The 13,692-nt window shown below is 40.4% G+C and overlaps 1 protein-coding gene across 1 annotated transcript; it reads left to right on the forward strand.

Moving 5' to 3' along the window:
• The first annotated feature begins 1,053 nt into the window (after nucleotides 1-1,053).
• On the forward strand, nucleotides 1,054-13,692 carry LOC139470123 (protein PF3D7_1417600-like). The gene is made up of 4 exons (XM_071252417.1): nucleotides 1,054-1,114; nucleotides 9,206-9,337; nucleotides 10,709-11,497; nucleotides 11,675-13,692. Exons 1-4 carry the CDS (start codon nucleotides 1,054-1,056, stop codon nucleotides 13,690-13,692), a joined length of 3,000 nt encoding a protein of 999 aa, XP_071108518.1.

Raw genomic sequence — 13,692 nt, forward strand, 5'->3', positions numbered from 1 at the left:
TCATTAGCAATACCAACTTCTAGAATTCCTACCAAAGACAATCTTACATAGAAATGAACAAAGTCATTGACAATTCGTGACGTTTCAATTATATATTTGTTACAGATGATGTTACTAGGGAATACAATGGCATAATCAAATAATGGATGTAGTATGCTACCATAACAACCACACCTAATGATCAGCAGAATATATAAATATCAACTAGAGATAAAAATGTCGGTCAAATATTAATTTAAATATATAGTGAACTTATGCATGTCATAGTACGCCATCTTAAATAAATCTATGACGAAAAGTATCAAGCCATGAACAGTTTAGACGATTTCCCGTCTTCGCTTCAGATCAACATTTGTAGATTTACATTTACATTAACAACATAGACAGCGCTCGGAACATGTATTAATGGAATAAATGGACACCCAGGTTAGAATAGGTTCCAATTAACTATGCTTGTCCTGAAAGGCGACTAGTTGGTATAGAGTGGTCTGGCTCGGCGAGTGCGTGTCGTCGTACCCTGACAAAATATGCAATGAACAATTGAGCTAAACATAATGAAAGTTAGCATAACGTAAATTTCACAACATCTGCCGGCAAATTATTTAAGTATATTTGACAATTCAATTCCGGCTCACATGCAGGATTTTGGCATTGAAATAAGAGGAATATACTGAATTTTTTTCAGAGTTCCAATTAACTATGCTTGTCCTGAGAGGCGACTAGTTGGTATAGAGTGGTCTGGCTCGGCGAGTGCGTGTCGTCGTACCCTGACGGCGTTGCTCATAATATCAATAACTTGTTTATCAGTCCCAGACTCGATTTTTGACAGGCTCCAATGACATAGTTAGAGTATTACTGACAGTGACGCAGAACAACAAACAAGCAGTTCATTTTTTAAGAAGTACACAAATACAAACAACAACATCATGGTGTTCCGAAACTTGTTGAGCATGTGCCGCTCTCTCGTTACACTGACAGATCACAGATACTCAACACATGTCGATGTAGAGAAAATGATAATGTTATTAATATTTGTAACAGGTGTGTGGAGCAATGGCACAACCAAGCCTTATGAGAACGTCTCTGTGGGTGTTACTGTTCACCGTAACTGCAGGTGAGTGCTGTTTGTTCTCTTGGCAACATAAACATTTAATAACTGATGCAATCACCCATACTGTCATATTGCTATAAACTTAGGTTATGCATTAATCATGTATTAATCGTGACAGCAATGTAAGTGAAGTTGTGAAAAGACACATGCCAAGATATGCTTGGCCTCATCAGTATGAACAGAAATATACATGGTCAACATCTATCACCCGTTGTTTTTTTATATATTTAGATAGATTGTTTTAGAAATATCTAAGGGTGTTATTAAGATGAAACAAAGAGGGATTCGTTATGCATTCTATTCGTTGTGCACTTACGGCATCAACCAAAGAGCAATACTATCCGTCCAGTGTTCTGTCGAGATATGCATGGGAACTCCTAAACATTTGAAATTATTAACAATATTAAGGTTTTCGGCATCACGACAGTCATCACGTGTTTAAAAAACATAACGGTCAGTCGGTTGCGAGTTCAACTCCAAGCATGGTTGTAGTCACCTATAACAATGGGGAGCTATTTAGCATAGTTACCTATGGAATATACATGAATAACTATTATTCAGCTTAGTATGTTTAGTATCGGGAGCTTGTGGTCGGGCTATTGCTGTTAGAAGCTTCGCTCCGAAGGTAACAGCGATACAATTTTTCTCTAGCATTGGGGTTATTAATAATGAAAGTGTAGCGGCCATAAAATTTCTGAGTCCCACAATGGAATTCGAGCCAATGGCCTTCTGATCAGAGGTCGGAAGCTTTGTCAACACGACGAAGCTGACAAGGTAAGGATGTCATCTCTGGGATTACGCCACGTCCTGCTATTTTGGTTAATGATCATGAAATAACCAAATGATGATCAATGGATGTGTGAGACAATTGCTCTTAGGAGACTTTGCCAAGAGTAAGGACGATCGCTGGCAAATACTCAGATATCAATTTTCAAGATTCCTGTCGCGAAATAGCCTTTCCGGATATCTTTTCTCAGTTGGTATTCAATTTCGCGAGGAGAAAAAAACACAACACAATCTTACATTGCGGCACATGCGCACATAAAGTGCATTCTAGCCTGCGGATAATCCCGAGTGCACCAACCCGCCATTCCTAATTTCGTTTCGGAAAAGTGACTCGTCAAGCTATCACAAAGAGGTGAGGTGACAAAAAACAAGAAATGAGTTTTGAGAATGAGAATTGAGTTTTGAGCGAAGAAGAAAGATTTTGCTGGTCCATGGCCACACTGTATCTCCCACTGGCCAAACATTTGTTGAATTGCATGCCTCAATATTTGTCACACCTTAGTGTTTTGGCAAATCCAAAAAATTATATTTTCTCTCGTCCTTCCTTAGTATGTACCAATGAAAACGGCATGTTACATTTTGTCCGAGATGTTGCACAATGCAGAACGTTCCTGGGCATATGGGTTTCCAGAATTAGAACGTATTTAACTGAGAACTGTTGCAACCTTTGAGGGAAGATTTGGGCATAATGAACAAGCGAAGTTAACCAAGATTAAGCTGTAAAGTAGTTACATTCTCTGTAACGTGTCATGTTAAATGGGACGTCCTCAGCACATTGTATTTTGCTAGCTAACAACCCAATAACGTATTTTCCGAAAATAGTGGTGGGACTAACGACTGTTTCAGTACATCAAGCACGGCTTATCATTGTAAAACTATCAACTCAAAAAGAAAACTATGTGTCAGCGTATATAACTTTTAGAGCGTCCTTCAACAGTAATTCGTGCCAGGGATTATATGTCCAAAACGTTTCACCTCTCAGCTTATTATTTCATTGACACATTAAAATACTTAACACAAATGACACAAATCAGGAAGTACTGCATCAATTCAAATAGAGATCAACATCCTACACTCTGATGTATATACTTTGCAAAATCCATTCGTTATTAATTAATCACTGTCTTCTGCTTATTGTTCTTACTGTCAAATGTAAGACGTGATAGCGATTAATTGAATCAAGTCGTCTCTGACAAGAGGAAATGTTACTTTGACATAAATTGAGTGGATAGAAGTCATTTCCGAAAACAACTTTTTTGTTCTTAATGTAGACGGATGTACACGCATGTGTCACATAGAGAAACACATGTATATCCTCTTGTTTCGTGAACATGTTTGTTACAGGGCAACACAAACTAGACTGAACAGCAAAAGAAACGACGCCCAAAGTAACATTGCATGAAAAGTTGTCATTTAAATATCGGGGTAATTTTTGTCAAAGTTTCTAAAAATTAACATTACCTTGTCCGGAAAAATGAAATTTGATGATAAAAAACAAAGCCAATAAAACCGATCGCCCAAAGGCATCACGGCAACGGCCATGGTAACCCGATGCACGTGAGATCCGTGCAAATTGAAATGCACATGCGTTCCCCCATTTCTTGCCCTATAAAAATCCACCCAGATCGGATAACTTTCATTCGTTATTGAATTGCTACAACATGCCAAGATTAACAAGAATTCTGCAACACAAAGCCCTTGGACGATTGCACGCTGAACAAACCTGCACGTAGCTAATGCATTTCAAGTCCACGTAAGGACCAGAAACAGGCTCCAGCAACGGTACCAGACCACCAACACCACAGATGACCGACCACGTAGTGGAAGACCAAGGGTCACCACCCGACGTCAGGATCGTCAGATTGTGCGACAGCATCTTCAAGATCGCTTTGTTACATGTCAGCAGATGGCAGAGAGTCTGGCGACCCCGCGGCGAACGTTGATGCTTCTGCTGTTGAAAGAGACTCGTGGGGTGCTCCGAGCATCATTGTTTGCGGTGGAATTGGTCTTGCACAGAGGGCACACTGATCAAGTCTTGAGACCACACGCCATACCCCATTTGGCACGTCGCCGTAACGACGAGTTTCAGCATGATAACGCCCGTTCCCACACTGCAAGAGCAAAAAGAGACTTCCTCCAGCAGAATGGCACCAGAACCATGCAGTGGCCTGCCCTCAGTCCCGATTTAAATCCCATTCAGCACCTGTGGGACGAGATTCAAAGACGGCTGAATGACGTTCGACCAAGGCCGACAACTGCAGCTGAACTGCGTCAGGCGTTCCTCAGAGTGTTGTCTCAAGTGCCCATGGCCTTCATCAACCGCCTCATCCATTCCATGTATCGACGTTGCACAGCAGTCATCAAAGCACATGGCGGACACACGAGATACTGACTTGTGATGCAATTTTCTCAGAGACTCGTGTTGCGTTTCACTTTGAGAACATTTGACACCTTAATTTCAACATTGATGATCAGTTTTGCCATGTTTCGTCTTTTTAATATGTGTCAAAGTATGTTTACAATATTTGGACAAGGTTTCTCATATATCTATCCATTGTGACGTTTCTTTTGTGTTAGTATGGGAATAGACATAACTGCATTAAGCTGATTCTCCTTTTGACAGGAAGCAGGCTGTTATCGTAGATAACACTACAGAGAGACTCGATCTGACCTGTGGTCTGCCACAAGATTCAGTCCATGGCCTCACCCTCTTTACGGATCATACACGGCGTCTGGGGAATATTGATCGTCATACATAGAGAATATTACTAGTATATGAGTGTTCATGACATAGAATGTTCACGACACGAGTATCTAAATACCGGTATTTCCCGAGGGAGAGCGAATTCTGGGATACCGGTTTTTGGCACGTGTGTCGTAAACATAGTATGACCTGAACACGAAAATGATGTTCTATTTATTACCGAAGGAGATGTCTACATACAGAGACAGATTTTAGTGTTTATCTAAAAACAAGTCGCAACAGCAGCGGAACCACAATTTGTTGAATGACGTCAACAATCTTTAGCTCTGATATCGTTTCTAGAGCGACGTCATTCCGACCTTATTTCACAATAAGATTCGAATGACGTCAACAATGCCATCCGGATAACAGCGACACAATACACTATTGTCTCCTGACGTGATATGACCCCAGGGCGCGTACGATTTTTATGAACCCCTAAATGTTTGCCCTCGTAAGCAATAAAGTTGGCGCAATCATTCATTCCTGGCAAAAATAAAAAGTGTTGGTGTTGATATGATAAAAAGATGAATTTTTTCTTCATTTTATTATGAATTATTTAACTTAGTAATTGAGAGTGAACATAGTCCAGAATCCTGGTTAGCAGGGATTATTAAACTGATAGATACTGAACCAAATTAAAAACTTCACAATCCTAAAATATTAACATTTTGACCAGTTATCATTGTGGGCCCTGATTGTGTATTTAAACAGTAATGGCCACGTATTGTCTTCAGATAACACCCGTTTTTGTGCAGGTGAATCGATCAAAATCATGTGCACAGCACTATAGTGGCAAAAGTGTTCTTTCACGTGCAACTGGTCACGTGGCCATAATACCGCTCGTGTTTTCAGCCATACTTGTTAGCAGTCATTAACAAAAAAAGAAAAACACAAGAAAACAAAAGTCTTTACGGCCATTTGTCATGCCACGCCTTTCAAATGTGCAACGTGAACGCGCCATCGGCATGTTGCAGACGGGAACGTCCGTAGCTGAAGTCGCAAGGACGATGGGTTGTAGTCGACGGACTGTTTATGATTTACAGACGCGTCTACAGCAAACGGGTACCACCGCTGATCGCCCTCGGCCAGGTCGACCACGTGTGACGTCACATGCAGAGGATCGTCAGATTGTCTTACGTCACCTCCGTAACCGATTTTTGACGGCTACATCAACCAGAAATGAACTGTTTAGGGGTAGACTGAGTGCGCAAACTGTTCGAAACCGTCTGAGAACTGCTCACCTTCAAGCACGACGGCCATACTGCGGGCTGATTCTCACTCAATTACACAGACGTCAACGTCAATTGTTTGGCACAGCGACACTTACGATGGACTCAGAGGAATTGGAATCAAGTCGTCTTCAGTGATGAATCCCGATTTAATCTTCGATTTGCTGATGGTAGGGCGAGGGTGTGGAGGCGCCGTCATAAACGTTACGCCCAGTGTTGTGTACAGGAAGTTGACAGATTTCGAGGCTGAAGTGTCATGGTGTGGGGTGCTTTCTGTGGCAATGCACGTTCCAGGCTTCTTGTCATCCGTGGCAACCTCAACGCTGCTGCTTACCGCGACCAGGTACTGGCACCAGAACTTCTGCCTTTAATGGCAGCACATGGACCCGGTTTGATCTTCCAACACGACAATGCCAGATCCCTCACAGCAATTTTGGCAAGGAATTTCCTTCACAAGGCGGGAGTCAACGTCATGGACTGGCCGTCAAGGTCTCCCGACCTCAATCCCATCAAACACGTCTGGGATGCTCTTGGCAGAAGTCTGCGCACTCTCCAGACCCAACCAGAATTTGCAACAATGGCGTCGTCTTCCCAATCATGTGTTCACAAGCATCACAATATCCATGCAGAGGCGTTGTGTGACAGTTGTCAACGCACATGGTGGCCATACACGCTACTGGACTTGTGTGCCATCAGATTCTCGTGCTTGGGACTTATGATTTAAACTGTCGATGTTATTACCGAATACCGGTGCTTCGGACAAACTATGGTTACCATCGTTAATTAAAATCCTTCTTTAGACATTAATGATTAAAAATTACCTTCTCTGATACATTTGTCCATTGTATATCATATATGGGATTACTTTTAAAAATGTGAAGTTTTTAATTTAACTCAGTATATAATAAGAAAGGCGACGCTAATAGACCAGAAAACTATCGATCAATAGCTCTATATTATCCTGTCTCGGAAAGTTATTCACCTCTGTGCTAAAAGCCAGACTGAACAAATATGTGGACGAAAACAACCTTCTTTCAGAGATACAGGCGCGTTTAAGAAAAGGTGGACAGTGGACCACATATTTGTATTAAACAATCTTATATATATTTTAAGATTAGCAAAAAACAAAACTATTCTGTGTGTTCACAGGTAGGTAGGGATTCGACAGAAACTGTTTTCGTATTGAATACGCTTAAGACTGTTTACGATTATGTTGAACAAATTCGATAATATTAAATCGTGTATAAAACATAATTATGACATAAAAGGATATTTTCGCTGCGAAAGAGGAGTCCGTCAGGGCGAAAACCTATCGCCTCTTCTATTTTCACTCTTTCTAAATGACGTTGAAGCCCATTTGAATGTCTCTAAATGTGAGGATGTCAATCTTGGAACAACTGTTGGTTTTATAAAACTACTGAAGATCTACAGCATTGTATTAATACATATTATGAGAATTGTAAGCAATGGAAGCTGATCATTTATCTCGCCCCCTCATCAACTTCCGTTCTAGTAATCACTACCCTCTACAATGATAGATTATGCAATTTATGTGATAAAGTAAAAGTCGGAGGTGACTTCATTATCTCTTCGCATATCGATACTTGGTACTGGAAAGAGAATGTTATGTGCCACTTTTCTACCATGTGAAACCAAGCTGTTATAAACTTGAATTACTACTGAGGCAACTATCAAACCGAGAAACTTTTCAAAAGTATACAAAGTATAATGTCTACTTTTTTAAATACAATCTGCCGTTACGTGGTCACTGATGGTTAATGATAATTCATAAATTACTCCATGTATTGTGATTGTCAGGCAATTATGTATATCGTGGCCTTAGACGTTGCCGCCGGGGGAGACATGGGTTGGAAAACATGTGTCACTAAGCAACGCATAGAAGTATTTCGTGTATTCTTCCGCCTCAACAGTATGCAAATTACAAGATTGCCTCGTGTCATTCATGCTTGTTCAAGTAAAAGAAGGCGCCCATTGGAAAAGGAAGTTTACAAGCTAGCTAGAAACTTAAACGTCGTCGACTTGATCGATGTCCATTCGATGACACGTGGTCAATTCACTCTCATTTAGCAAAATCTATTTCAAGTGGATGACACTGCTTGGTTTTCAGAGCTGTAGAATGTTGCTAATAACCCTAAAGGTAATTAGCTGAGGACCAATAGATTGCTTAGGAAGGATCAAGCGCATGCGCCCTATGTTTTATTGAATTATATCCATAGAAACACCAGAAAATATTTGGCACCTATACGCAGTGGCAGCATCCCCATTAAAATTGAAAAAATGAGGTACAGTCGTTCCCCTGTCCCTCTCCAGGATAGAACTTGCCCTTTTGGTTTTAATTCAGTAGAGACTGAGGTCCACCTTTTAATTGACTGATGACATGTATGATGATTTACGTTATGATGTAATGCACGCTATGTATGAATGTATGCCAGATTTCTCTGTGTGTGTGTGTGTGTTGGGTAGGGGGGTATAATGTACGTATGGTGTGTACGTGTTCATGTGGTGTGTGTATATGTGTATGTTTGGTGTGTGTGTATGTGTGTGTGTGTGTGTGTGTGTGTGTGTCTTCGTGTTTGTGTATGATTGTGTGCGTGACTGCTGTATAAGTAGTTTGGCGCGTGTGTGCGTGTGCGTGCGTGCGTGGGTGTTCATAACCTCATCTTAACTTTACACATTGTGTTGTATATGTCTTAATTTACCTTATCCAGATCATGACCTTATACATATGCTTTTATGTCTAGTGTCTTGTATGCCATACCTGGTTGTATGTTATAATTTATTGTTAGTGTACCTATTTTAGTATGCAGTGAATATAACATGTGACACTATAATAAACATTATTCTCTCTCTCTCTCTTGATTGCCTTTATGATTTTACCATTTAAACCAGCTGAATACGAGCAATGACAAAGCTTAGTGCGATTTACAGAGTCAAATGCATTTCTAAAATCAATGAAGGCAATATAAAGTGTTGTTTTCTTCTTGGTAAACATTTCTGAATAATTGCGTACGAAGTAAGATGTATGATCGACTTTGGAATGTTTCTGTCTGAAACCATCTTACCTCTCTGATACTGTTGTATATTTTTCCAATTAAAGAACTCAGAGAATTATCTCCATAATTGATATGATTATTTAACGATCCTTTCTATTGAATGGAACTATACAACCACAGTCACCATAAAGGTGTACCATATTTATACATACGTACAACACTACGTACCGTTCATAACGTACCGAGTTAACATCTACATGATTAATATAAAAACATAACAATTGTCAGTACTATCAATCACGAGTATGACACGTTTCAGGTCAGATCTGTCCAAACCTGTCACCGAACTTGCAGAGGCCAGATATGTATTTTGAAAAAGTCCATGGAAAGTTGATGCCAAGGAAATGTGCTCCCGGAACAGTATATCATCAATCGAAGTGTACCTGTGACCGTAAGTGTTTAATACCAACACGTATTACACACGTGGTACTTCCTGAACGTGCAGCATAACAAACTGTTATTAAACACATGTGTCACAACTCTTGCATGGAATTTGATTGGCTGATACGCAAACTGTGACTTTTCTGGAACTACTAGTTCTATATATATGTAAATACAATTTCAGTAAGAATCGCTCGTTGTCTGATTGACTGGTAAACAAACTGCCGAACAAAGAATCAATCAGGCACCTGAGAATGCATGTATACACAATTAATAATATAGACGAATGCTGACCTACTATATCATGGATAAACTTCAGGAAAATGTGTTTGTTGACCTAACCAACGCAACATTTGAATCTCCCACACTTTCATATTGTTTGCATACGCTGCAAATTATGTGCTTGTCAAACGTCGCCGCTGGCTGATATACAGTGATGAAATGCGTCATGTGATGCAGACTACAACCGGCGATAATAATCCAAGATCGTGACTTTTTGCTAATCGTGCGAGTTATTACTGACATTAAAGACAAGATATTTTATGGATGACAACTTCTTCATCATGTTATGATGCGACGTTTCGGTATATATCAGATTTAAGACGTGTGGATATAACAAAGCTAAATTGGTTTAAGGGCGAAATGGTTGTGACAACAAATTACCATTAGCTTGGACCTCCCCAAAACAGTCAGCGGTATCCATATATTTTGCAGGGATGTACTGTATAAAGGAATCTTTATAATTTCCTGTAAAGAACGTACCCCACAGGAGCACTGTTCGCTGCAATGGATGACAGGGAAAACACATTACTAGCTGCTCATATTGAAGCCTGTCCATATTGAACCTGATAAAAGGAGTAGGCATATACTCAGAAACGTTGTGTTCCTCATTCACCTGATGAAGGAGTTAGCATATACTCCGAAACGTTGTGTTCCTCATTCACCCGATGAAGGAGTAAGCATATACTCCGAAACGTTGTGTTCCTCATTCACCCGATGAAGGAGTAAGCATATACTCCGAAACGTTGTGTTCCTCATTCACCTGATGAAAGAGTATGCATATACTCCGAATTTGTGTTCCTCATTCACCTGATGAAGAATTAAGCATATACTCCGAAACGTTGTGTTCCTCAAAATAAAGAAGTTGACATCCATATATTCTCTTCCTTATGTGAATCACTTCTGAATGCCTTTCCAAAACCTCATATTGAAGCCCTTGTGATAAATATCTGAAACGTGAGGTTGATACATGAGGTTTTCAAAGGTTTTAACAACCTCTATAGAACACATAAGGTAATGTGTGCAAACCCCACTGTGAGATATATTTTGTCGTTATTTTTGTATCACATGTACTTACATTGCACCGCCATTATGTTTTCAGACGGATTTCTTCCTAGAGCATCAGCAGTGGTACCACGCGTCAGTGGTCATGCAGGTGGGGGAAGTCCAGGGGGTTATGGAGTTCAAGGAGGCCGTAACAGTCAGGAAAGTCAAAGTGGTGGTAGTCAAAATGTTCAAGGAGGTCACATAGTTGAGGTGAATCAAGGTGTTCATGGAAGTGGAGGTCAGGGGTATCAAGGAGGTCAAGTAGCACCAAGGGCTTCCTATTATCACAAGGCTCATATGAATCCACCCAAAACATTGCCCACCATTGACACAAACCCTACAATGAACACAGTTGGTGGACATTTACCCACTATAAACCCATCTGACACAGGCGCTGTCAGTTCCCGAAACCACCCTCATACACAAGGACGAAAATCCGTGGACATGATGACTGCTCTATCTAAATTCATCGCCCAAAGCCAAGGACATCCATCTACTAACCATGCATCAAATCCGTTTCCTACAGCAGGAGAGCAGCCAGTTAATAACAGACCCCTGTCTCAAACCTCTGGTTCTGATCAGACAAGTCAACCAGGCAACCCAGATCGTACTTTTGGTTTAGGTTTCAACAACAATGGCAACAATCCTGCGTCAATCAAGAAACCAGTAAATACGCAACCTGCAAATCAAGGCCAGTATTTGCCATCCAACAGCCAATTTCCTAAGACTAATTACAATGAAGCCCCTTTGCAAAGGAAGAACGACATGCCGTCCCAGTTTCTACAGCCCACTGTAAATTCACAAACTATAAACCCCCCTACGTTTAACAATCCACCTGTGCACACAACGCCAGTGGAGCAGCCAATGGGGAATTCTCAACAGATGGACACATCATACGTGCACCCACATCCTCCTACCCAGTCAAAAGTTGAGCAATCACCACAATACGCTCAACCTATCAACCAGGGAGCTAGAAACAAACCTAATCAACAGATAAACTCATATTCGTCGAAACAACAACCAATAAATTCGCAACCGATGAACCGAGCACCTTTGAACACATATACAATTAAACAGTCACAGTCCTCTACGAAATCACAACATATTATCCAACCACATGTAAACCTCCAATCCACAAACCAAAAACCCATCACTCTTAACCAACCAGAAATGAACGCGCACTCGATGGACAAAACACCAATGAACTTATATCAAATTAACCAACCATCCAGTAATTCACAATCATTTAATCAACCACAGATGAATTCATTACCTGTGAATCAACCACCAACAAACTCACGACCTATTCACCTATTACCAATGAATTCACAAGCCATTGACAAAACACCGATGAATGAATATCAAATTATCCAACCATCCAGTAATTCACAATCATTTAATCAACCACAGATGAATTCATTACCTGTGAATCAACCACCAACAGATTCACAACCTATTCACCTATTACCAATGAATTCACAAACCATTGACAAAACACCGATGAATGAATATCAAATTAACCAACCATCCAGTAATTCACGATCATTTAATCAACCACAGATGAATTTATTACCTGTGAATCAACCACCAACAAACTCACAACCTATTCACCTATTACCAATGAATTCACAAACCATTGACAAAACACCGATGAATGAATATCAAATTAACCAACCATCCAGTAATTCACGATCATTTAATCAACCACAGATGAATTTATTACCTGTGAATCAACCACCAACAGATTCACAACCAATTCACCTGGCACCAATGAATTCACAACCCATTGACAAAACACCGACGAACGTATTTCAAATTAACCAACCATCCAGTAACTCACAATCATTTAATCAACCGCAGATGAATTCACTACCTGTGAATCAACCCTATACGAGCTCACAACCCAAAGACCAATTACCAATGAAGTCATATCCAATAAACCAAAATTCCATGAACTCACAATCAGTGAACCAACAACCCATTATTTCACAATCTATGAATCAACTAAATATGAATTTACTACCTAAAAACCAATCACCAATGAACTCGTATCCAATAAACCACAATTCCATGAACCCACAATCAGGGAATCAACAATCCACAAACGCACAATCAGGGAATCAACTCCACGTGAATTTTCTACCTAACAACCAATCACCAATGAACTCATATCCAATCAACCAAAATTCCATGAACTCACAATCAGGGAACCAAGAGCCTATTTATTCACAATCTATGAGTCCATCAAATCTGAATTCGCAGTCTTACAACCAATCCCCAATGAACGCATATCCAAATTCAATGCACTCCCAATCTGTAAATCAACAACCCATAAATTCACAATATACGAATCAACCAACTCTGAATTCACAGTCTAGCAACCAGTCACCCATGAATTCATATCCAATAAACCAAAATTCCATGCACTCCCAATCTGTAAATCAACAACCCATTAACTCACAAGCTATGAACCATCCACATATGAACTCACAAAATGTAAACCAATCACCAATGAACTCGCAACAGATGAACTATCCACAAATAAATGCACAACCTATGAACTCTGATCATATGAACCAGCCACCAATGAACTCGCATCAAGTGAACCAACCGCCAATGAGCTCGCATCAAATAAACCAATCGCCAATGAACTCGCATCAAATGAACCAACCGCCTATGTACTCTCAGCCTATGAATTCCCCACCAGTGAACCAGCCTTCTTTCGACCTCCCACCTCTCACCCACCCTCCGTTGAACCTCCCACCTCTCCAACAACCTCCCCTCAACCTCCCATCTCTCGAACAACCTCCGATGCTTCCACCAAACGCTGTATCTTACAACGGACGGCACAACGGTGCGCCAATGATGATGAATGGGTGGACCCCAGACAATAGGTTATCTTGGAGGGAGAATCTTCATATGGCCGACATGATGGACGCTCCAGATTTTCAGCAATATGATTTCATCAGAAACGTTCTTATGAATGAACAGAATCTCACTCCTATGGACAGAATGGAACTGAACCAGCTAACCATATAA

Source organism: Haliotis cracherodii, unplaced genomic scaffold (genome assembly GCF_022045235.1).
Source record: "Haliotis cracherodii isolate W230 unplaced genomic scaffold, xgHalCrac1.p SCAF_20, whole genome shotgun sequence".
Lineage (NCBI taxonomy): Eukaryota > Metazoa > Mollusca > Gastropoda > Lepetellida > Haliotidae > Haliotis > Haliotis cracherodii.